Source organism: Nerophis lumbriciformis, linkage group LG07, assembly GCF_033978685.3.
Source record: "Nerophis lumbriciformis linkage group LG07, RoL_Nlum_v2.1, whole genome shotgun sequence".
Lineage (NCBI taxonomy): Eukaryota > Metazoa > Chordata > Actinopteri > Syngnathiformes > Syngnathidae > Nerophis > Nerophis lumbriciformis.
The window spans coordinates 5,790,001-5,816,994 of record NC_084554.2 but is presented as its reverse complement, the minus strand read 5'-3'; the positions used below and the strand labels follow the sequence as shown (position 1 = coordinate 5,816,994).

Below are 26,994 nucleotides of genomic sequence, written 5' to 3'. Positions count from 1 at the left end.
ATGTGTTAGATGTAGCCTTAAACGAGTGTTTGTTTGCAACAATGTTTCTGCTTGACGACATAATTCGCCAGCTCAACTTTCGCCCTGTTAATACTTCTTGTTACACAGTAGTTACCCTATCCTACCACTAGAGGGCGACACAGACCACGTTTAAATCACTGTCTAAATCAACAGTGCTTATTCTCCATTCATCTCTTATGGACTGCTTTAATAGTCCATGTACATTTGTTTGTATATTTGTTTTATAACATATTGTAGAGTATATTATATTATATATAATATTATACATATCCTGTTGTAATATTGCATATTATATTGCCTAAATGTATCCTAATCATCAGGGGCGTCACTAGCTTTTAAGGACAGGGGGGGCTTAGCCCCCAGGAGATGCACAGGATGTGAGCGAACGTAGCGCACGAGCACAAAACCTCACAAACGGCTAACAAAGACTTAGAAATTATTAATTGTTATTATTATTATTTCAGTGGGTTTATTTTCAATCCGTGTTCAGTACAACAACAAACATGGGTTTGCACAGTGGCATTTTGTTTACAGCATCAACAAGAAACAATGACTTGCATGATCCTTCAAGATACACTGAAACACAATGAAAGTCATGGCATTAGCCTCTATGTTATTACTTCACAACATAGAGGCTAATGCCACCACTTTCGCTCACAATACAATAATTGTTTGTGCCCAAATATTTTGAAGTTGCACAGATTACATTTTGGGCACATATGTGACTAAAATGGTTGTAAATTCAAGCCCTGGAAATATTACTTAATTACTTGAATTAAAGTAATATCTGGATTGGGATAATTTGGCTTATATATGATATATTTATATATACATATATATATATATATATATATATATATATATATATATATATATATATATATATATATATATATATATTATGGCAAGTCGTTAAGGAAATTAAATATATATGGAAGTCTGAATAGAAATGAGAAACGTATATATATACTGTAAATAAGAAAGACTTAGAGTCCGTCTGCTGATCTGAAAAAGAGCCAAAGCTGTCAAAGAGCTGAGGGACCATCTTCAAATTTCAATGCTGAAACAAATAATGCAAACAATAAAATGTAACTTAATTTATTCATTTTATATTAAATGTCTTGGTTTTTCCTCCCTCTGAAAATCCTATGAAATGTTTAACAAGCCATCCTATAACAATACAACAGCTATTAATGTATCAATACAATAAAACGAATATATTTAATGATGTTTTTTTTCATTATTTTAACAATAGGCTAATGTATATTACTTTATATGGATTCTACAAGAAACACAAAACTTAAAAACTAAATTATTTACAATTGCAGACACAAGGTTTCGTGCAGCTTCACTCATTGTAAAGGAAGACGGAAGTCCACGCAGGAGAAAAATGACTACAAAGATGGTGTCTGGGTTTTTCTTATATATATATATATATAAATATATATATATATATATATATATATATATATATATATATATATATATATATATATATATATATATATATATATATATATATTTATATATATATATATATATTCACTGCAATAAGGTAACATCACCAGAATGATTGACAATTAGGAGGACCAATAGTCAACATGATCCACCCAGAAATAAATAAAACAAATGGCTTATCGATAAGCCATTAAAAAAAAAAAGTTTTAATATTTATTTATATGTATCATTATTCTCCTACTCACCTTTCCAGTAGAGGCCTCTCCCCTCTCACTTTATGTGCTCCTCTGCCCTGACTCTTACAGGTCAATAGGGGTTGTGGAGTGATTATTATTATTATCTACTGATGATAGTCGTACGTGAATGAGCTCAGCTCCTGTTCTCCTCCATGTGTAAAGTGAGAAACACAGCTGATGCTCCAGAAGGAAGTAACCCCAAAGATAGCAAATGGTAAAAAAAAGAGTGCACATTTAACTTTATAAATAACCAGGACCTTCATGATGCATTTCAGGCTAACTAGCTAACTAAGTAGCAGCATTGTTTCAGAGTGGGAATGTAACTTTTTGTCAAACACAGACCTGGTGTAAAGTGGAGCTTATAGATTTGAATACAAGCAGTGATGAATACTTACTTTCTTGAAAAAGTTTCTTATGTCCATTTTGCATCCCTTCACGTTCTTGTTCTGCAGTGCTGTGTGCTAATGTGCTTCGTACACCTGCAGGACCGCAAGCAAGGTCGCAGAGAAAATGCGGACTGGAATTTGAGTGATGTTGGCATTTTCTATATGAACAAGTGGAATGGATTGGATACTGACGCACTAAAGGGGCTCTCTACCTTACGCTATGAAGTGAGGGGGGAACTGAGTGAATAATGACAGGTTATATGATTATTTATTTAAACTCATATTCGGGCCACTTTATAATGAATATGTAATATGTCGGCATGTATTTGTAAAAAAAAAAAATATATATATATATATATTTTTTTTTTAACACCAAATTATTTAGGGGGGCTTAAGAATATTTTAGGGGGGCTTGAGCCCCCCTAAAATAGGCCTAGCAACGCCAATGGAAAGCACACTGTCAGAAAGTGTTTTAGTCTTATCTTATTCTGACGCAGTTTTGAGATGTTAGATTTCCTGTGCTCTTAATTTGGCGATCTAGTCTGAGACGTCATTTCCTGTTTGTAGCGTTTCTGCGTAATATGGGCTCTTGTGTAAACAGCATTGTGTGCGTTCCTGACTAAAATGTAAGTATATGTCTAATATAGCACGGTTATTAATGCTAAAATGCCTATAATGTGTTAGATGTAGCCTTAAACGAGTGTTTCTTTGCAACAATGTTTCTGCTTGACGACATAATTCGCCAGCTCAACTTTCGCTCTGTTACTACTTCTTGTTACACAGTAGTTACCCTATCCTACCACTAGAGGGCGACACAGACCACGTTTGAATCACTGTCTAATTCAACAGTGCTTATTCTCCATTCATCTCTTATGGACTGCTTTAATAGTCCATGTACATTTGTTTGTATATTTGTTTTATAACACATTTGTAGAGTATATTATATTATATATAATATTATACATATCCTGTTGTATTATTGCATATTATATTGCCTAAATGTATCCTAATCATTATTTGTATGTGTTCCCTTTAGACCACACACACACCCCACACACACCTATACTACAATTGTTCAACTTCATCATTAAAGAGTGCCTGAAAGCCTCTCTGTGCCCTACTCTCTGACCGGAGTCCTTGTCCTAAGAAGATATCAGACCAGCATTCTGCATCCAGAGTAACCTACTCTATCACACACACCATCACTTGAAGTAAATAGTAGTATTTCAGTTTGAGCACATCATTAAATAGTTAGTTTGACATTTGCATGTAGACTGGAGTAGTTCAGGCAATACATGGGCAATAAGATGGGATGTTGCTATGTGACAGGAAGGAGGAATATAAAACCGCTTCGGCTTCTCCAAGTTAGGAGTGCCACATTTGTTGGACTTGACCTCCTCCAGGAACTGCAGTTCTGTATGACCACGCTCGCTTGTAATAAAGCAACTTTTTGTTCAGTCAAGCGTCTCTGACCTCATTTTTGATCCAGCCGCACTGCCGTGTCGCCCTTCTGTCCGGACCAGGATGACAAGACCAGAAATGCACGTCAAGTTCAAATTGTTTAGTGCAGTGGTTCTTAACCTTGTTGGAGGTACCGAACCCCACCACTTTCCTACGCGCATTCACCCAACCCTTCTTTAGTGAAAAAAATAAAAATAAATTCAAATTCAAGACAAAGTTATATGTTTTTGGTAACACTTTAGTATGGGGAACATATTCTAAGTAACAAAGATTTAATTTAGAGTTTTTTGGACACTAGGGGAACATATTGTAGGTAATAAAAACTTAATTTAGTAATTTAGAGTTATTTGGTTAGGGTTAGGGCGAGTGGGGGGGGTTGATGTGGGCGGGGTTTGGTGGTAGCGGGGGTGTATATTGTAGCGTCCCGGAGGAGTTAGTGCTGCAAGGGGTTCCGGGTATTTGTTCTGTTGTGTTTATGTTGTGTTACGGTGCGGATGTTCTCCCGAAAGTTTGTCATTCTTGTTTGGTGTGGGTTCACAGTGTGGTGCATATTTGTAACAGTGTTAAAGTTGTTTGTATGGCCACTCCTCCACCTTTTCCAGGACGATGGCATGGGAAGACATTATATGCATTAATAGCAACGTCCTTGTCAGAGACTGCTTTACTTAGCCACCTTAAGATAAGATAAGGAAGTCTGCATTTTCTTGCTGGAATCCAGATTTTGACTAAGTCTAATTTTGGCAGGAGACTCCTATTATTGAAATGGAGGCCTGACCCGGCTCTAAATTCATCAGCAGTACTGATGTTATTGAAGCTGGGTCCTGGATTTGGTTGCACATTGCCTGATAGCAGAAGTAAAAGCAATATCAAGATTTTCTGTTTCATTTTGTGAGATAACCCAATGAAAACATTCTTTGGCGGAATTTGCTGCCCGCAGCTAATCTTTTAACGGCCCACGACACATTCTACAAATACTATATAAAAAAACCTAAGTAGTGTAATAAAAGAGGTGAAAACAGGTGAAATGTAACAAAGAAAAGTTGCATTGTTGATTCTAATAAAGCTGCCATGCAGGTTGTTTTCTCTTTAAAGCTGTCATTGCTCAAAAATAAGAATGCATCAAACTCAATGTTATTATCAATTATTTAAACTATTCAAGGCTCCAATTACACTGTAAAAACTGTTGCCTAGATCTAACTCAATAAAAATAAGGCAACATTTTCCAAGCAATTTTTTGTTAGTTTAGTCAACTAATTGGTATTTTGAGTAAGTAGAACTTAATAATATGCATTTCGATTTATGCAAAGAGATTAAGTGTCGTTTACAGAAAAAGCCAAGAAATTGAGTAAAATCAATGTAAAAAAAAAACATCAGCATATTAAACACACAAGACATAATTGAAATAAGTAACATTTAAATGAAAAAATAATTTTGTACTCAATTTTATTAATTTTGACCAACTTACCCTTTCTTTGTTTTGAAAATGGAAACTGCTTAAAATAATTACTTAGAATAATAATAAAAAAATCAAGACACATCAAATTCCAACCTTTATTAAATCATTACCATATAAAAAAAAGGTGGCAATGAGCTGGACAGTATGAACAGTCAACATCCATATTTAGTGCATAGAATGCATGACCTCAACTTTTTAAAGTGCTGTATAGAACACCTTCACAGTAGTTTTCTTTTTTTAACCGTATACATATTAAAACGTTTTCACAAGCCATATCCAAACCGTGTCAATAAGCTGGACAGTATTAACAGTCAAGAACATCAGTATTTAGTGCATAAAAGAATGCATGACCTCAGCATCTCAAGTTGTACTTAGAACATTCACAGTACAGTTTCTTGCTAAAACAATTTAACATTAAGATTATCTGTACTTCTGTAACAATTCACAAGCAGAACACCTTCACCATAGTGTCTTTCAGTGTGTATATTTTGAAACATTTGAACTTAAACAACTCACAGATCCCTCCTTCTGACCAGCTGGAGCTTCACAGTGGGGCAATTTAGTGTGTATAAAACATAAAACAACTTAATTTACACACCAGAAACAATGACCTGGAGCTTTGTATAAAACCTGAAGAGGACAAACCGTTACAACATTCTGAAGAATTCCACTCAATGAACAATGTATAATGATTTTGAACAGACAAGAAAATAGCTGTTCAAAAGTGCAAGCTGACAGTCTGGCTCACTGCCTAAGCTAGAAGCTTGTTTTTGAGAGTCATGAATTTGGGGGTTGGTTTTGGGCGCAGTGTGTCGAGTCCTACAAAAAGTCTTTGAAGCACCTCAAATGTTTTGGAAAGTTTGGATGGATACTCAAGATTAAGTGCATACGTCAACCCCAGAGGTCGGCAGCAGGCTTTGGCCAGGTTTCCAAGATGAGTAAGGACTGGTACTCCCTCAATGATGATTCCTACTGCATTTGGCTCACGACAGATGTAGATGCTCATATTCTTCATTTCCAGGTCCTCATGAACAGTGGTCTCTGCACTTCCCTTTGAGATACAAAAACAGTAATTAAAAAAAAAAAAAAACATCTAATTTTATATTTATTATAAGTTGTGTGATTTAATTCAGATAATGATTACTTTTGTGAAGACCATTTTGAAAACTTCTGAATTGTAATTTGAGATCTTGTACATTAAACTTGGTACAATAGATGCATTTCCAGCCACATGTTTTTATTGGCATTTCTAATTTGCATATAAAAAAACTGAATAAAATCACCAGAAATTAAAACAAACAAACAAACAAACAGTAATATGTTATATATACAGGTAAAAGCCAGTAAATTAGAATATTTTGAAAAACTTGATTTATTTCAGTAATTGCATTCAAAAGGTGTAACTTGTACATTATATGTATTCATTGCACACAGACTGATGCATTCAAATGTTTATTTCATTTAATTTTGATGATTTGAAGTGGCAACAAATGAAAATCCAAAATTCCGTGTGTCACAAAATTAGAATATTACTTAAGGCTAATACAAAAAAGGGATTTTTAGAAATGTTGGCCAACTGAAAAGTATGAAAATGAAAAATATGAGCATGTACAATACTCAATACTTGGTTGGAGCTCCTTTTGCCTCAATTACTGCGTTAATGCGGCGTGGCATGGAGTCGATGAGTTTCTGGCACTGCTCAGGTGTTATGAGAGCCCAGGTTGCTCTGATAGTGGCCTTCAACTCTTCTGCGTTTTTGGGTCTGGCATTCTGCATCTTCCTTTTCACAATACCCCACAGATTTTCTATGGGGCTAAGGTCAGGGGAGTTGGCGGGCCAATTTAGAACAGAAATACCATGGTCCGTAAACCAGGCACGGGTAGATTTTGCGCTGTGTGCAGGCGCCAAGTCCTGTTGAAACTTGAAATCTCCATCTCCATAGAGCAGGTCAGCAGCAGGAAGCATGAAGTGCTCTAAAACTTGCTGGTAGACGGCTGCGTTGACCCTGGATCTCAGGAAACAGAGTGGACCGACACCAGCAGATGACATGGCACCCCAAACCATCACTGATGGTGGAAACTTTACACTAGACTTCAGGCAACGTGGATCCTGTGCCTCTCCTGTCTTCCTCCAGACTCTGGGACCTCGATTTCCAAAGGAAATGCAAAATTTGCATGGTTGGGTGATGGTTTGGGGTGCCATGTCATCTGCTGGTGTCGGTCCACTCTGTTTCCTGAGATCCAGGGTCAACGCAGCCGTCTACCAGCAAGTTTTAGAGCACTTCATGCTTCCTGCTGCTGACCTGCTCTATGGAGATGGAGATTTCAAGTTCCAACAGGACTTGGCGCCTGCACACAGCGCAAAATCTACCCGTGCCTGGTTTACGGACCATGGTATTTCTGTTCTAAATTGGCCCGCCAACTCCCCTGACCTTAGCCCCATAGAAAATCTGTGGGGTATTGTGAAAAGGAAGATGCAGAATGCCAGACCCAAAAACGCAGAAGAGTTGAAGGCCACTATCAGAGCAACCTGGGCTCTCATAACACCTGAGCAGTGCCAGAAACTCATCGACTCCATGCCACGCCGCATTAACGCAGTAATTGAGGCAAAAGGAGCTCCAACCAAGTATTGAGTATTGTACATGCTCATATTTTTCATTTTCATACTTTTCAGTTGGCCAACATTTCTAAAAATCCCTTTTTTGTATTAGCCTTAAGTAATATTCTAATTTTGTGACACACGGAATTTTGGATTTTCATTTGTTGCCACTTCAAATCATCAAAATTAAATGAAATAAACATTTGAATGCATCAGTCTGTGTGCAATGAATAAATATAATGTACAAGTTAGACCTTTTGAATGCAATTACTGAAATAAATCAAGTTTTTCAAAATATTCTAATTTACTGGCTTTTACCTGTGTGTGTGTGTATATATATATATATATATATATATATATATATATATATATATATATATATATATATATATATATATATATATTCACTGCAATAAGGTAACATCACCAGAATGATTTACAATTAGGAGGACCAATAGTCAACATGATCCACCCAGAAATAAATAAAACAAATGGCTTATCGATAAGCCATTTAAAAAAATTTTTTTTTTTAATATTTATTTATATGTATCATTATTCTCCTGCTCACCTTTCCAGTAGAGGCCTCTCCCCTCTCACTTTATGTGCTCCTCTGCCCTGACTCTTACAGGTCAATAGGGGTTGTGGAGTGATTATTATTATTATCTACTGATGATAGTCATACGTGAATGAGCTCAGCTCCTGTTCTCCTCCATGTGTAAAGTGAGAAACACAGCTGATGCTCCAGACGGAAGTAACCCCAAAGATAGCAAATGGTAAAAAAGAGTGCACATTTAACTTTATAAATAACCAGGACCTTCATGATGCATTTCAGGCTAACTAGCTAACTAAGTAGCAGCATTGTTTTAGAGTGGGAATGTAACTTTTTGTCAAACACAGACCTGGTGTAAAGTGGAGCTAATACATTTTAATACAAGCAGTGATGAATACTTACTTTCTTGAAAAAGTTTCTTATGTCCATTTTGCATCCGTTCACGTTCTTGTTCTGCAGTGCTGTGTGCTAATGTGCTTCGTACACCTGCAGGACCGCAAGCAAGGTCGCAGAGAAAATGCGGACTGGAATTTGAGTGATGTTGGCATTTTCTATATGAACAAGTGGAATGGATTGGATACTGACGCACTAAAGGGGCTCTCTACCTTACGCTATGAAGTGAGGGGGAAACTGAGTGAATAATGACAGGTTATATGATTATTTATTTAAACTCATATTCGGGCCACTTTATAATGAATATGTAATATGTCGGCATGTATTTGTAAAAAAAAAAAATATATATATATATATTTTTTTTTTTTAACACCAAATTATTTAGGGGGGCTTAAGAATATTTTAGGGGAGCTTGAGCCCCCCTAAAATAGGCCTAGCAACGCCAATGGAAAGCACACTGTCAGAAAGTGTTTTAGTCTTATCTTATTCTGACGCAGTTTTGAGATGTTAGATTTCCTGTGCTCTTAATTTGGCGATCTAGTCTGAGACGTCATTTCCTGTTTGTAGCGTTTCAGCGTAATATGGGCTCTTGTGTAAACAGCATTGTGTGCGTTCCTGACTAAAATGTAAGTATATGTCTAATACAGCACGGTTATTAATGCTAAAATGTCTATAATGTGTTAGATGTAGCCTTAAACGAGTGTTTGTTCGCAACAATGTTTCTGCTTGACGACATAATTCGCCAGCTCAACTTTCGCCCTGTTAATACTTCTTGTTACACAGTAGTTACCCTATCCTACCACTAGAGGGCGACACAGACCACGTTTAAATCACTGTCTAAATCAACAGTGCTTATTCTCCATTCATCTCTTATGGACTGCTTTAATAGTCCATGTACATTTGTTTGTATATTTGTTTTATAACACATAGTAGCGTATATTATATTATATATAATATCATACATATCCTGTTGTATTATTGCTTATTATATTGCCTAAATGTATCCTATTCATTATTTGTATGTGTTCCCTTTAGACCACACACACACCCCACACACACCTATACTACAATTGTTCAACTTCATCATTAAAGAGTGCCTGAAAGCCTCTCTGTGCCCTACTCTCTGACCGGAGTCCTTGTCCTAAGAAGATATCAGACCAGCATTCTGCATCTAGAGTAACCTACTCTATCACACACACCATCACTTGAAGTAAATAGTAGTATTTCAGTTTGAGCACATCATTAAATAGTTAGTTTGACATTTGCATGTAGACTGGAGTAGTTCAGGCAATACATGGGCAATAAGATGGGATGTTGCTATGTGACAGGAAGGAGGAATATAAAACCGCTTCGGCTTCTCCAAGTTAGGAGTGACACATTTTTTGGACTTGACCTCCTCCAGGAACTGCAGTTCTGTATGACCACGCTCGCTTGTAATAAAGCAACTTTTTGTTCAGTCAAGCGTCTCTGACCTCATTTTTGATCCAGCCGCACTGCCGTGTCGCCCTTCTGTCCGGACCAGGATGACAAGACCAGAAATACACGTCAAGTTCAAATTGTTTAGTGCAGTGGTTCTTAACCTTGTTGGAGGTACCGAACCCCACCACTTTCATACGCGCATTCACCCAACCCTTCTTTAGTGAAAAATTTAATGTTTTTTTTTTTTTCAAATTCAAGACGAAGTTATATGTTTTTGGTAACACTTTAGTATGGGGAACATATTCTAAGTAACAAAGATTTAATTTAGAGTTGTTTGGACACTAGGGGAACATATTCTAAGTAATAAAAACTTAATTTAGAGTTATTTGGTTAGGGTTAGGGTGAGTGGGGGGGGGGGGGGTGTTGAGGTGGGCGGAGTTTGGTGGTAGCGGGGGTGTTTATTGTAGCGTCCCGGAGGAGTTAGTGCTGCAAGGGGTTCCGGGTATTTGTTATGTTGTGTTTATGTTGTGTTACGGTGCGGATGTTCTCCCGAAAGTTTGTCATTCTTGTTTGGTGTGGGTTCACAGTGTGGCACATATTTGTAACAGTGTTAAAGTTGTTTATACGGCCACCCTCAGTGTGACCTGCATGGGTGTTGACAAAGTATGCTTTGCATTCACTTAAGTGTACGTAAAAGCCGCAAATATTGTGTGACTAGGCCGGCACGCTGTTTGTTTGGAGGAACAGCGGACGTGAAGACAGGATGTAGAGGACGCTAAAGGCAGTGCCTTTAAGGCACGCCCCCAATATTGTTGTCCGGGTGGAAATCGGGAGAAATTCGGGAGAATGGTTGTCCCGGCAGATTTACAGGAGGGGCACTGAAATTCGGGAGTCTCCCGGGAAAACCGGGAGGGTTGGCAAGTATGGGTTAGGGTCAGGGTTAGAGGGTTAGGGTCAGGGTTAGAGGGTTAGGGTTATAATAAGGCCATGCCGAATAAGGCGTTAGTAAGTACTTAATAATGACTAGTTAAGAGCCAATATGTTACTAATTTGCATGTTATTTTGATGGGAGACAGGTCTGGACTGCAGGCGGGCCAGGAAAGTACCCGCACTCGTTTTTTAAGAAGCCACGCTGTTGTAACACGTGCTGAATGTGGCTTGGCATTGTCTTGCTGAAATAAGCAGGGGCGTCCATGAAAAAGACGGCGCTTAGATGGCAGCATATGTTGTTCCAAAACCTGTATGTACCTTTCAGCATTAATGGTGCCTTCACAGATGTGAAAGTTACCCATGCCTTGGGCACTAATACACCCCCATACCATCACAGATGCTGGCTTTTGAACTTTGCGTCGATAACAGTCTGGATGGTTCGCTACCCCTTTGGTCCGGATGACACGATGTCGAATATTTCCAAAAACAATTTGAAATGTGGACTCGTCAGATTACAGAACACTTTTCCACTTTGCATCAGTCCATCTTAGATGATCTCGGGCCCAGAGAAGCCGGCGGCGTTTCTGGATGTTGTTGATAAATGGCTTTCGCTTTGCATAGTAGAGCTTTAACTTGCACTTACAGATGTAGCGACAAACTGTATTTACTGACAGTTGTTTTCTGAAGTGTTCCTGAGCCCATGTGGTGATATCCTTTAGAGATTGATGTCGGTTTTTGATACAGTTCCATCTGAGGGATCGAAGGTCACGGTGATTCAATGTTGGTTTCCGGCCATGCCGCTTACGTGGAGTGATTTCTCCAGATTCTCTGAACCTTTTGATGATATTATGGACCGTAGATGTTGAAATCCCTAAATTTCTTGCAATTGCACTTTGAGAAACGTTGTTCTTAAACTATTTGCTCACGCAGTTGTGGACAAAGGGGTGTACCTCGCCCCATCCTTTCTTGTGAAAGACTGAGCATTTTTTGGGAAGCTGTTTTTATACCCAATCATGGCACCCACCTGTTCCCAATTAGCCTGCACACCTGTGGGACGTTCCAAATAAGTGTTTGATGAGCATTCCTCAACTTTATCAGTATTTATTGCCACCTTTCCCAACTTCTTTGTCACGTGTTGCTGGCATCAAATTCTAAAGTTAATGATTATTTGCACACAAAAAATGTTTATCAGTTTGAACATCAAATATGTTGTCTTTGTAGCATATTCAACTGAATATGGGTTGAAAATGATTTGCAAATCATTGTATTCCGTTTATATTTACATCTAACACAATTTCCCAACTCATATGGAAACGGGGTTTGTAATTTATGATGCCGTTAAACAACACAAGCATATATCTTTATAGTGGAGTGTGTACATTTTTCTTACACGATTGTGCTTGGTCACAGAATCTGTTAGGTGACTATTCCACTAAGGAAATATGTTGTCTGCATTCGTACAAACTGTCCGCCCCAAGGCAAGAACACCAAAGTGCAAGTGTCTCCATGTGAAAAGTATTTAAAGATATTTGGACTGGCAGACAGGGAGAGATTTTCATTTGGCGAACATCTCCTCCAGGTTGGCAGATAACACTGATATTTATTACCGTATTTTTCGGACTATAAGTCGCAGTTTTTTTCATAGTTTGGCCGGGCTCCAGTGCGACTTATATATGTTTTTTTTCCTTTTTTATTATGCATTTTCATCAGGTGCGACTTATACTCCGGTGCAACTTATACTCCGAAAAATACGGTATTTATATATTGTTATTTACAGATAAACACTGACATGTATTATTTATATATGTTATTTACACATAAACACTGACATGTATTATTTATATATTGTTATTTACAGATAAACACTGACATTTATTATTTATATATTATTAGAGATGTCCGATAATGGCTTTTTTGCCGATATCCGATATTGTTCAACTCTTAATTACCGATTCCGATATCAACCGATACCGATATATACAGTCGTGGAATTAGGAGAGGAGCAGTGGGCAGCAGCTGTGGCCACGCCTGGGAATCATTTTTTGGTGATTTAACCCCCAATTCCAACCCTTGATGCTGAGTGCCAAGCAGGGAGGTAATGGCTCCCATTTTTTGTAGTCTTTGGTATAATTGTTTGCATTTAGATGTTGATCGCTCAACCCTATAGATGCCCCGATTTGTTTGTATGTGGTCAACATATGCCGTTTGCAACTCACCAATGAAGAGTACCAGTGATGGCTGAGAGGCAAAGTGTGACAACAACCATAGAATAACTTTTTGACTTGGCCATCCATGTAGACCAGGGGTCCTCAAGTACAAATCTTGAAGGTCCACAAATGTTTTTTTGAAACAGGCTGGGTCCGTTTATTATCCGTCAAGCTTATATAGTAGCAGGGGGTAGGTAGTAGTTTAACATTTTCTTCAAATTAACAAAAATAAAATAAATATCCAATAAAATACATGAAATATTTTCTTTGAAACAAAATAAATAAGAACTTAAATAAAACTTTCAGTTTTAACAAAAAATAAATACTTTTAAACACAACCCTCCTATCCCTGGTAAACAAATGACCTCAACAGATCTCATTCATGTGCAAATATAACTATGGTACAGTACATCCCCATTGTGTAAAAGACAACTGCTCAATGGGAGAATTGGGCTCTTGGGGTTGAAGCCAAGACTTTGAACTTTGGCACAAAAGGTGTGATGGCCAGGCGGAGACACTGATCCAGGTGTTCATTGGTCAGTCTGCTGCTGTACTTGTTCTTCACAATGTTCATTGTAGAGAAGGCAGACTCACAGCTGTATGTTGAGCCAAACATTGTGAGGATGTGACAGGCCATCTTATGCAGCAGAGGGAACTTGGAAGGAATGACCAGCTTTGACCAGAAGGTGATGGCGTCACACTGAGCCTCTTTCAGTGCGACACTTTCTTGGGGGTCAATGAGCTCAGTCTGCAGTGAAGCAGCTCTGGCCCATGGGAAGACTTGTTTTGCTTCTGCAGAGAACACACTCACATTTCTGATCAGGAATGGGTTTTCAATGAACAGCAGGACTTGTTTTCCCAAAATGAAGCCATCAAAGCGAGTCTTGAAATTTGGAATGATTTTTTTCCAAGAATTCCAAATGGCACTGATGATCTCCCTCTCCTTTGGTCAGTTCCAGAAGTTTGGGGAAGTGGAGCAGTTCCTCCTGTAGATACACAGTTTAAATATATATTAGGAACAATGCTTGAAAATAGGTATGAATTATCAAGTGGAAGAAAATAGTGTGTGGTAGAAAATAATAATAACAAAATAGTTACCTGTATGTCACTTTTGAAAAGCTCCAGCTTCCTCTGGAAGGCAGGGACTTCTGACATCAGCTCACACACTGTGTTCTTCTTCCCCTGTAGCTTGAGATTTAGGTCATTGAGATGGGAGGTTATATCAGCCAAACATGCCCCAGCTTCCAGTTTCCCAGCATTTTGCAGAAATTCCAGGAACTGTTTTGCTTTTGCGCTATTTTGCTGGGACAGAAACACTTGCAGCTCTTCTCTAATGGCCCAAAAACGCTCCAGGACCCTGCCTTTGCTCAGCCATCTGACGTTGTTGTGCACGAGCAAATCATCAAAAGCAGCATCTACCTCTGTTAGGAATGTGCGCAGCAAGCGGTGCTGCAGTGCAGATGATGCTCCCAAGAAGTTTATGAGTTTCATCATTGTTGTCATGATTTCAGAGTACACTTCTCCAAGACTTGCACAAAGGACAGACAGGTGGATTATGCAGTGATAAGATATCAGGCCAGGGTGGTGTTCTCTCAGACGCGGAACCAGTCCCTTCTCTCTCCCCAACATGGCTGGAGCTCCATCAGTAGCAATGGACACAACTTTCTTCAGATCTATCCCTTTTTCATTCAGCATTTCTGATATTGCTTTATAGATGTCTTATCCCCTTGTTTGTCCACTGAGGTTTGCCAGGCTCAAAACATCTTCAATAAACTCCCCCTTTTCCTCATCATAATACCTCACAAACACCAACAACTGAGCATTGTCAGTGGTGTCAGTGGACTCATCCACTGCTAGGGATATGCACTCTGCATTTTTTATTCCATCACAAAGCAGCTTGGACAAATCACCAGCCAGAATTTCAGTACGTCTGGTAGCTGTGGCATCAGAGAGTGGGATTTGATTTATTTTAGCTGTCATTTCCTCCTTTTCTTTGCCTTCAAACATGGCACCCATCACTTCAGTCAAGCATTCTTTAATTATTTCTGCATCAGAGAATGGCTTCTTGTGTTTACCCAAAAGCCATGCCACTCTGAGTGAGCACTCTGTTGCTATTTGTTGTTGTGTCATAGATTTAACAAAAATCTTGCTTGATGTTTCATATGACTTTTTCAGCCTCGTGATTTCTTTTTTTCTTAGCTCTGAATCATGAGGAAATGTCGCTTCAAATTCGCGGTGCTCTTTCAGATAGTGACGTTTCAGATTTTCACTTTTCACCAGAGCAACAGTACTGTTGCATATTAGACACATTGGTCTGCACTGTGCACATGTGTATGACCCAGGTGGTAACCGCCTATCAGCGCGTCGTTGTGATAGAGAGGACAACCCATACCCCGGAATCAGCCAATCAGAGTGGCGTTCTCTCGCTCTCTCTGAGAGAGAGAGAGAGAGGGAGAGAGAGGGAGAGAGACGGAGTGAGTGAGACACGGAGAAGTGTAAACAAAACGTGGAGACATTTGACTAAAAACAACAAAGAACGTTGACTTGCGCTAGCGATAACTCAAAGATAAATACAATTATTATATTTTTTTATAATAATTATAATTATAATAATAATTTTATTTTTTATTTTATTTTTTTTACACTATAATTCGTGCTGGGTCCGGACGGACACGTCGCTGGGTCCGGACATGGACCGCGGTCCGCCTGTTGAGGATCACTGATGTAGACCAACAGTAAATGATCTCGCTGAATTGTAAAGGTTTTTTCATAAGATAGAAGAACAGATTGATTAAACTGTAAAATTACGTTATTAATTATCAAGACTTTTTAAATCATGACTTTTTTTTTTTTTTGCTGGTGCTTAACACTTTTATGTTTTTATTTATGCCTTTTTATTATTTGATGGATAGTCCCTATTTCATTTCTATAACCATGTTATTGTTTATTTCCCAGCAGGCGCAAGACATTGATACAACGTTGGTTATACGTACATGTCTTTTAAATCTGACTTTGAAACAACGTTGCAAAATAGTTGTACTTGTAAATTGAGACAATGTTGATGTTGATGTCCAACGTTGTTGGTTGGGAAATGACTAAATTCCAATGGTCATATCATTAGAACAACCTGACATTGAATAAACGTTGTCAAAAAGAATGTTGTTTCAACGTTGTGTTTGTGTTGTAGAATAATGGTTGGGAAATTGACCAAAATTAAATGCTCAAATCAACGTCAGAACCCAACATTGCTTAAACGTCATCAGAAAGCATGTTGTTTCAACGCTATGTTGGAGTTGCTCAACGTCAGGACCTAATTCAACAAGTTCTCAACGTTGTTTCAATATCTTGTGCCAGCTTGGTTGTACTTCATTTCTATTATTTGCTATTTTTTAACCTTTTTTTATTTGTATTTGCACTACTACTATGGTGCAGTAGTTGTTTTTTTTAAATTGTGCTATATAAATAATTAATAATTACTTTGACCTTAACCTTCATCAAATGATCCATGTGGAGGGGGGCGTGGTTTGCGGGCCTGCCGCAGAGCGGGGTGTGTAAGGACCGGCCTCGAAGCCAGCGGCAGGTGAGTGGATTGCCCAGCTGGGGCTGGTTATCTAATCACCTGTCGCCCTTATTAGCAGCAGCCGCACCGAGACGCGTTTTTGGAGTTGGTGCTGGTGAGCGGACACAGACGCTGGACATTGCGAGAGAGAGAAGGCCAGAAAGACGACACGCCCAAAAGACTGAAAAGTCACGGAGCAGAGGCTGTCGTGTGTGCGTTCACAATAAAAGACATTGTTGAACCCTGAATACCGGGCTCTCGTGCAAGTGTGTGGTGATCTGAAGAACCCACTAGAGGGTAACCTCCATAATCTATTAATCAATAATTAAACGTAGTTTATTTTTTACCATATAGTTTAATTTACATCACAACCACTATATTTGTTAAAATGCATACTTTTATAATTGGAATTATTTAATGCATGGACAGTTTATACATTATTTCACTTGTCATTGGGACACATAATTCATCATTTTAATATTTATTACATAGGCTCCATATTGGATTAAAGTACAAGCAAATATACAGCGTCTTATAGGACCACCTTAATACAGCAGAGGGCAGCCTCATCCAACATTAAAAAATCATTATTTATAGTTTTGTATTTGGCTCTTTTATTTCTCCACAATGACAGAGAGTAAAGAGGAGTGTGAGAGAGAAGGAAGGAAGGAAAGAAGCTCTTTGTGTGTTATCATTTTTTCCCCCTGCACAAGAATAATAAAGCATTACTATGAGGCGGACCTCCTTCTTTGAGGTCAGTATGAAGTAGTTGTGATATTTATACTAGTATAATATTAATAGTGTGTCAGTATTAATGTATTAACAGACGTGTTTGAATATACACACGTCATACAATTATTTTGTTCAACTGTATTATTGTTGCAAAGGTTTAACAAACATAGCAAGGACTGCTGTATTACTGCTGGCCACAGGGAGGTGCTAAAGAGGCAACAGAGGTTCATTAAATTAATTTTGGCAGAAAAAAAATAGATGTACTCCATGTAATCGCAAATTATGTTAACTTAAATATTGTCTAATTATGCAATAATATATTATCAGACATTCAAATCATGTTTTAAATAGAAATAAATACTAATAATAATTATTTCAAAGCAAGTTATCCATCAAATTGTGCAATGTAAAAGTAGCAATAGATTCAATGGTAAAATTGTTCAATTACTGTGGTTTTTACAGCATTTTTCTCTAAATGAAAAAAAAAAACAGTACTTGTTTTACTGTAATAAAATGTGGTGCCGTTTTGGCATTTACAGTAATACACCCAAAAATCTACAGTTGTTGATTTGCAGTAAAAAAAAAAACCCCAACAAAAACAAAACAAAACTGGAAGCTCAGGTGCCACAATTTACTGTAAAATTTCAGTTATTTTATTTACAGTAAAAAAAAGAAGAAGCAAATTTTACAGTAAAATTCTGGCAACTGAGCTGCCTTTTTAACCATAAAAAAATGTTTGTAAAATTGCTGGGTTTTTTATTTACAATAAAAATATTTTTTTTTTTACATTTTACAGTAAAATTCTGGCAACTGAGCTGACTTTTTAACCATAAAAAATGTACTGTAAAATTGCTGTTTTTGTATTTAACGTAAAAAAAAACTAATGTGAATTTTACAGTAAAATTCTGGCAACTGAGCTGCCTTTTTAACCATACATTTTTTTTACTGTAAAATTGATGTTTTTTTATTTACAGTAAAAAAAACAAATGTACATCCATCCATCCATTTCTACCGCTTGTCCCTTTACATTTTATAGTAAAATTCTGGCAACTGTGCTGCCTTTGTTAACCATAAAAAATGTACTATAAAATTGCTGTTTTTAATTTACAGTAAAAAAAACTAATGTAAATTTTACAGTAAAATGCTGACAACTGAGCTGCCTTTTTTAACCACAAAAAATGTACTGTAAAATTGCTGTTTTTTTTATCTTCAGCAAAAAACAACTATACATTTTACAGTAAAATTCTGGCAACTGAGCTGCCTGTTTAACCATAAAAAATGTACTGTAAAATTGCTGTTGTATTATTTACAGTAAAAAACAAATATACATTTTACAGTAAAATTCTGGCAACTGAGCTGCCTTTTTAACCATAAAAAATGTACTGTAAAATTGTTGTTTTATTATTTACAGTAAAAAAACAAATGTACATTTTACAGTAAAATTCTGGCAACTGAGCTGCCTTTTTTAACCATAAAAATGTACAAAGTACAGCTAAAACAGGTCAGTATGTTTAAAGTTTATGGTAAAATAAACACCTTCTTGTTTAATGAGTGTCATAATGTTCTTAAAAGAAGACACTTTAATCACGTGACATGACGTCACCACATCCCGGCTGTTTTGAGACTAATAATCAGCAAAACACCTAAAACAATTGAGTAAAAAAAGCGATCTTTTGGTATGTCTCTGGCGATATTAATAACCACAGGTGACATTTAAACATATTAAGACATTACCAACAACATCAAAAAGCAGTGGAAAGTTGTACTTATGTATTTATTCGTCCTCTTTTCCATGTCCTCTTTCTGTTGGATCCGGAGCATTAGCATGTAGCATTCTCTCCTTCTACGCCATTCTAACGTAGCGAAACAAGCAGAAATGACCACAATCGCCCCCTAGTGTACAAGAGGCACACTGCGTGTGGCCATCAGTCACATTGGAGATTAAAGGCCTACTGAAATGCGATTTTCTTATTTAAACGGGGATAGCATGCAGGTCCATTCTATGTGTCATACTTGATCATTTTGCGATATTGCCATATTTTTGCTGAAAGGATTTAGTAGAGAACATCGACGATAAAGTTTGCAACTTTTGGTCGCTGATAAAAAAGCCTTGCCTGTACCGGAAGTAGCAGACGAGTAGCGTGACGTCACAGGTTGTGGAGCTCCTCACATCCGCACATTGTTTACAATCATGGCCACCAGCAGCGAGAGCGATTTGGACCGAGAAAGCGACGATTTCCCCATTAATTTGAGCGAGGTCGAAAGATTCGTGGATGAGGAAAGTGAGAGTGAAGGACTAGAGGGCAGTGAGAGCGATTCAGATGGGGAAGATGCTGTGAGAGGCGGGTGGGACCTGATATTCAGCTGGGAATGACTAAAACAGTAAATAAACACAAGACATATATATACTCTATTAGCCACAACACAACCAGGCTTATATTTTAATATGCCACAAATTAATCCCGCATAACAAACACCTCCCCCCTCCCGTCCATATAACCCGCCAATACAACTCAAACATCTGCACAACACACTCAATCACACAGCCCAAAGTACCGTTCACCTCCCCAAAGTTCATACAGCACATATATTTCCCCAAAGTCCCCAAAGTTACGTACGTGACATGCACATAGCGGCACGCACGTACGAGGCAAGTGATCAAATGTTTGGAAGCCGCAGCTGCATGCGTACTCACGGTACCGCGTCTGCCAATCCAACTCAAAGTCCTCCTGGTAAGAGTCTCTGTTGTCCCAGTTCTCCACAGGCCAATGGTAAAGCTTGACTGTCATCTTCCGGGAATGTAAACAATGAAACACCGGCTGTGTTATCCGGCACAACAGTCAAGGGGTGCATTCTACGGCGGGGGTGCGTTATCCGGCACAACACCTGCCGCAATACACCGCTTCCCACCTACAGCTTTCTTCTTTGCTGTCTCCATTGTTCATTGAACAAATTGCAAAAGATTCACCAACACAGATGTCCAGAATACTGTGGAATTTTGCGATGAAAACAGACGACTTAATAGCTGGCCACCATGCTGTCCCAAAATGTTTCCACAATCCGTGACGACACGCGCAGGCGTCATCATACTGAGACGTTTTCAGCAGGATATTTCACGCGAAATTTTAAATTGCACTTTTAGTAAGCTAACCCGGCCGTATTGGCATGTGTTGCAATGTTAAGATTTCATCATTGATATATAAACTATCAGACTGCGTGGTCGGTAGTAGTGGGTTTCAGTTGGCCTTTAATTTCCATATCTGCTCACTTGTAGCCTTTAGGCTAAAATAAGGTTACCTCTTATGTCAACCAGGACTGCAGAATTGTTGATTGATGACTGTGGCGTTCTTAGTGTCATAGTGTGTGTAGCTAGTATGCAGAGGTGGGTAGTAACGCGCTACATTTACTCCGTTACATCTACTTGAGTAACCTTTGGGATAAATTGTACTTCTAAGAGTAGTTTTAATGCAACTTACTTTTACTTTTACTTGAGTATATTTATAGAGAAGAAACGCTACTTTTACTCCGCTACTTTTATCTACATTCAGCTCGCTACTCGCTACTAATTTTTATCGATCTGTTAATGCACGCTTTGTTTGTTTTGGTCTGTCAGACAGACCTTCAAAGTGCCTGCGTTACTGGTGACGTTTCACTCCGTTCCACCAATAAAATGCAGTCACTAGTGACGTTTGACTCCGTTCCACCAATCAGATGCAGTCACTGGTGACGTTGGACCAATCAAACAGAGCCAGGCGGTCACATGACCTGACTTAAACAAGTTGAAAAACTTATTGGGGTGTTACCATTTAGTGGTCAATTGTACGGAATATGTACTGTACTGTGCAATCTACTAATAAAAGTTTCAATCAATCAATCAAAAGTGTGAAGGAAAAAAGACCCTTTTTTATTTCAAACGTACATCCCGTCACAAGCCTAAAGACTGACTGCACAGTTCCTGTCTTCACAATAAAAGTGCCACTCCATCGCGCCTGCGCTTTCAAAACAAGAGTCTCCGAAAGCCAGCGCAAACAAGCTAGCAAGCTACGGAGTTTGCCGCCAATGTATTTCTTGTAAAGTGTATAAAAACGAATATGGAAGCTGGACAGATAAGATGCCAAAAACCAACCACTTTCATGTGGTATTAGACAGAAAGGAGGAACTTTTTTTCTCCTGCATTTGAAAACGTGGACGTTAAGCACTGCTGTCTGATTACAATCAATGCAAGTCATCAGAATCAGGTAATACACCAACTTATATTCTTGTCAACATGAAAGAAAGGAATCTATATGTGTTAAACATGCATGTATATTCATTAAAACACCTTTAACATGTAAACAAAAACGGCAAAATAAATAAATATAAATGATATACTGTATATATCAATGTATGTGTATATATGTATATATATATATATATATATATATATATATATATATATATATATATATATATATATATATATATATATATATATATATATATGATATGTGTGTGTATGTTACTCATCAGTTACTCAGTACTTGAGTAGTTTTTTCACAACATACTTTTTACTTTTACTCAAGTAAATATTTGGGTGACTACTCATTACTTTTACTTGAGTAATAAATCTCTAAAGTAACAGTACTCTTACTTGAGTACAATTTCTGGCTACTCTACCCACCTCTGCTAGTATGTTCCAATAGCAGCAGAAGTGCACTTTTTGGAGAGCTGTATTATTTTCAGTTTTTTGCCCAAGGCACTGATTTTATTTAACACTATATTATTATTTATACACCTATAGTGATCACAGAGACTGGTTGCTTTTGTGTTACTGTATATATTAGTTTTTCTGAAAAATCCCACTTAATATACTTTGGGTAACAACAGTCAATATTTATTTATGTATTTATTTTTTTATTATAAAATAAAAGTGAGCTTTTGTTAAACCAAATATTGTGTGTTTTTTTCCACATACAACAACCTATCTGGATTCGATAAGAGAATCGATAAGGAATCGGTTCGATAAGAGAATTCGATAATGGGCTCGAACTGGATAATTTCTTATCAAACATCATCCCTACCGACTCCGAACCCTGGTTGGCCAAACTCTCTCTCTACACGACTCTGGAAAGGAGCACACATCAGTGACGCCAGTAAATACACAACATTGTTACTATGTCTTACATTGTTGTGTTCATGTATGTTTATATTGTTCACAAAATGAAAGTTAAAATCATTGAATGATCTTGAAAACTTCCCCTGTATTTCCTGGGTGGTGTGATCAATACCAACATGTACAGTAACGCCCACAAACACTTGCACTTTGTCAGAAAAGTTCTTGTAAAGAAAAAAAAGAAAAGAAAAGAAGAATGTTGCTGAGTTAATGCCCCGCCTATCCTCCCCCGAGCCACTAATCACTTCATCTGGGACACAAAGGACAAGACAAAAATTGATAGACAGCTTTAAGGACTTCAACACAAAATGTATGCATCCTTTCCAACGGCCACTGGAGGGCAGTAGAGGTAACTATTCCAGCAAGGTTTTACAAGGTCTGACTCAAATTGCCTTCCTGGTTTGTGTGACTACACTCTGGCAACCCATGTTGTCTGATATTGTCCTCAAACATACATTTTGCTACTGTAATGGCACGCTAGAAAAGGTTGACATAGTCCCTAACCACAAGTACACACCTGTTGCCCTGAGATGTAACAGGTAACTCAGTAATATTCATAGCGGTAGATCCTATCATGCTGAAATGTACCATCTTTATCTTTCATGATGGTCACTGCGGTTAAGCGGCTTGGATCAAGCGTCCAGTCAATGTTTGGCTTTTCCGTGTCTAATTTCACATGTCACTTTCCTTTTCTTGGATGCTTTGCCACCAGAAGATTCAGCCTCATGATTTTTCCCCTCCTCCCACTTTTAGTACTTTGGCCGCAGCGAGTCAATCACATGAATTGTTTCAGCTTTGGTTTTTACTTCCTGATCCAACCCTGGCTTGGAATTCAACCCTGGCTTGGACTCTAACCCATGCAAGGCAGAACTGCCAGATATGACTGACTATCACAAACAGAAATAAAACTATAAAATGGGTGGAGTCAGCACAAAGTGTCAGATGGACAGAACAACTGTGCCAAGAGCCAAGGTCAAAGGTTTTCTTCTGCTTGTAGACGGCACCATATGTAACATACACACACCTTGATGAGTTACCCACTAGATTTCTAAAGTCTGTGCTGAGCAGTTTGTCACCACAATTCCTTCATCTAGTTAACGTCTCACTTCAGACTGGAACCTTTCCAAAGGCCTTAAAGGGGCTGTTTGCAACATTTATACAGATGTCTCGAGGGCGCTAACTTTTCAATTTATTTCACACAGCATATCCCTCCTTCTTTCAGCTTCTGGAGGTAAAGATGGAGAGAAGGTTTGGATGGAGGTAAAGATTGAGAAGAGGGGTGGATGGAGGTAAAGATGAAGAGAAAGTGTGGATGGAGATAAAGATGGAGAGAAGGTGTGGATGGAGGTAAAGATAGAGAGAAGGTGTGGATGGAGGTAAAGATGGAGAGAAGGTGTGGATGGAGGTAAAGATGGAGAGAAGGTGTGGATGGAGGTAAAGATAGAGAGAAGGTGTGGATGGAGGTAAAGATGGAGAGAAGGTGTGAATGGAGGTAAAGACGGAGAGAAGGTGTGGATGGAGGTAAAGATGGACAGAAAGTGTGGATGGAGGTAAAGATAGAGAGAAGGTGTGGATGGAGGTAAAGATGGAGAGAAGGTGTGAATGGAGGTAAAGATGGAGGGAAGGTGTGGATGGAGGTAAAGATGGAGAGAAGGTGTGGATGGAGGTAAAGATGGAGAGAAGGTGTGGATGGAGGTAAAGATAGAGAGAAGGTGTGGATGGAGGTAAAGATGGAGAGAAGGTGTGAATGGAGGTAAAGATGGAGAGAAGGTGTGGATGGAGGTAAAGATGGAGAGAAGGTGTGGATGGAGGTAAAAATGGAAAGACGGTGTGGATGGAGGTAAAGATGGAGAGAAGGTGTAGATGGAGGTAAAGATGGAGAGAAGATGAGAACGGAGGTTAAGATAGAAAGAAGGTGTGGATGGAGGTAAAGATGAAGAGAAGGTGTGGATGGAGGTAAAGATGGAGAGAAGGTGTAGATGGAGGTAAAGATGGAGAGAAGATGAGAACGGAGGTTAAGATAGAAAGAAGGTGTGGATGGAGGTAAAGATGAAGAGAAGGTGTGGATGGAGGTAAAGATGGAGAGAAGGTGTGGATGGAAGTAAAGATGGAGAGAAGGTGTGGATGGAAGTAAAGATGGAGAGAAGGTGTGGATGGAGGTAAAGATGGAGAGACGGTGTGGATGGAGGTAAAGATGGAGAGACGGTGAGGATGGAGGTAAAGATGGAGAGACGGTGTGGATGGAGGTAAAATGGAGAGAAGGTGTGGATGGAGGTAAAGATAGAGAGACGATGTGGATGGAGGTAAAGATGGAGAGAAGGTGTGGATGGAGGTAAAGATGGAGAGAAGGTGTGGATGGAGGTAAAGATGGAGAGAAGGTGTGGATGGAAGTAAAGATGGAGAGAAGGTGTGGATGGAGGTAAAGATGGAGAGAAGGTGTGGATGGAGGTAAAGATGGAGAGAAGGTGTGGATGGAAGTAAAGATGGAGAGAAGGTGTGGATGGAGGTAAAGATGGAGAGAAGGTGTGGATGGAGGTAAAGATGGAGAGAAGGGGTGGATGGAGGTAAAGATGGAGAGAAGGTGTGGATGGAGGTAAAGATGGAGAGAAGGTGTGGATGGAGGTAAAGATGGAGAGAAGGTGTGGATGGAGGTAAAGATGGAGAGAAGTTGTGGATGGAGGTAAAGATGGAGAGAAGGAGTGGATGGAGGTAAAGATAGAGAGAAGGTGTGGATGGAGGTAAAGATGAGAGAAGGTGTGGATGGAGGTAAAGATGGAGAAGAGGGGTGGATGGAAGTAAAGATGGAGAAAAGGTGTGGACGGAGGTAAAGATGGAGAGACGATGTGGATGGAGGTAAAAAGGGAGAGAAGGTGTTGATGGAAGTAAAGATGGAGAGAAGATGTGGATGGAGATAAAGATGGAGAGAATGTGTGGATGGAATTAAAGATGGAGAGAAGGTGTGGATGGAGATAAAGATGGAGAGAAGGTGTGGATGGAGGTAAAGATAGAGAGAAGGTGTGGATGGAGGTAAAGATGGAGAGAAGGTGTGAATGGAGGTAAAGATGGAGAGAAGGTGTGGATGGAGGTAAAGATGGAGAGAAGGTGTGGATGGAGGTAAAGATAGAGAGAAGGTGTGGATGGAGGTAAAGATGGAGAGAAGGTGTGAATGGAGGGAAAGACGGAGAGAAAGTGTGGATGGAGGTAAAGATAGAGAGATGGTGTGGATGGAGGTAAAGATGGAGAGAAGGTGTGAATGGAGGTAAAGATGGAGGGAAGGTGTGGATGGAGGTAAAGATGGAGAGAAGGTGTGGATGGAGGTAAAGATAGAGAGAAGGTGTGGATGGAGGTAAAGATGGAGAGAAGGTGTGAATGGAGGTAAAGATGGAGAGAAGGTGTGGATGGAGGTAAAGATGGAGAGAAGGTGTGGATGGAGGTAAAGATGGAAAGACGGTGTGGATGGAGGTAAAGATGGAGAGAAGGTGTAGATGGAGGTAAAGATGGAGAGAAGATGAGAACGGAGGTTAAGATAGAAAGAAGGTGTGGATGGAGGTAAAGATGAAGAGAAGGTGTGGATGGAGGTAAAGATGGAGAGAAGGTGTGGATGGAGGTAAAGATGGAGAGAAGATGAGAACAGAGGTTAAGACAGAGAGAAAGTGTGGATGGAAGTAAAGATGGAGAGAAAGTGTGGATGGAAGTAAAGATGGAGAGAAGGTGTGGATGGAGGTAAAGATGGAAAGAAGTTGTGGATGGAGGTAAAGATAGAGGGAAGGTGTGAATGGAGGTAAAGATGGAGAGAAAGTGTGGATGGAGGTAAAGATAGAGAGAAGGTGTGGATGGAGGTAAAGATGGAGAGAAGGTGTGAATGGAGGTAAAGATGGAGAGAAGGTGTGGATGGAGGTAAAGATGGAAAGGAGGGGTGGATGGAGGTAAAGAAGGAGAGAAGGTGTGGATGGAGGTAAAGATGGAGAGAAGGTGTGGATGGAGGTAAAGATAGAGGGAAGGTGTGAATGGAGGTAAAGATGGAGAGAAAGTGTGGATGGAGGTAAAGATAGAGAGAAGGTGTGGATGGAGGTAAAGATGGAGAGAAGATGAGAACGGAGGTTAAGATGGAGAGAAGGTGTGGATGGAGGTAAAGATGAGAGAAGGTGTGGATGGAGGTAAAGATGGAGAGAAGGTGTGGATGGAAGTAAAGATGGAGAGAAAGTGTGGATGGAGGTAAAGATGGAGAGAAGGTGTAGATGGAAGTAAAGATGGAGAGAAGATGAGAACGGAGGTTATGATAGAAATAAGGTGTGGATGGAGGTAAAGATGGAGAGAAGGTGTGGATGGAGGTAAAGATGGAGAGAAGGTGTGAAAGGAGGTAAAGATGGAGAGAAGGTGTGAAAGGAGGTAAAGATGGAGAGAAGATGACAACGGAGGTTAAGATAGAGAGAAGG

General features: G+C 38.9%; 2 protein-coding genes across 2 annotated transcripts in view; both read right to left on the bottom strand.

Moving 5' to 3' along the window:
- LOC133609869 (retinal-specific phospholipid-transporting ATPase ABCA4-like) overlaps positions 1-26,994 on the bottom strand; it is a 600,088-nt gene that overhangs the window by 339,430 nt on the left and 233,664 nt on the right. The window lies entirely within an intron of this gene.
- Positions 13,152-15,513, bottom strand: LOC133609301 (general transcription factor II-I repeat domain-containing protein 2A-like). Its single transcript, XM_061964806.2, has 2 exons — positions 14,214-15,513; positions 13,152-14,101 (listed from the first exon to the last, which is right to left on the bottom strand). The coding sequence occupies exons 1-2, from the start codon at positions 14,808-14,810 to the stop codon at positions 13,988-13,990; spliced, it is 711 nt and encodes a 236-aa protein (XP_061820790.1). The 5' UTR covers positions 14,811-15,513; the 3' UTR covers positions 13,152-13,987.

Coding starts and splice junctions, on each gene's coding strand:
- LOC133609301 (XM_061964806.2), bottom strand. CDS start 14,810: ATGCTGAATGAAAAAGGGATAGATCTGAAGAAAGTTGTGTCCATTGCT. Junction 14,102..14,213: donor TTTTCAAAAGTGACATACAG/GTAACTATTTTG, acceptor GTGTATCTACAG/GAGGAACTGCTCCACTTCCC.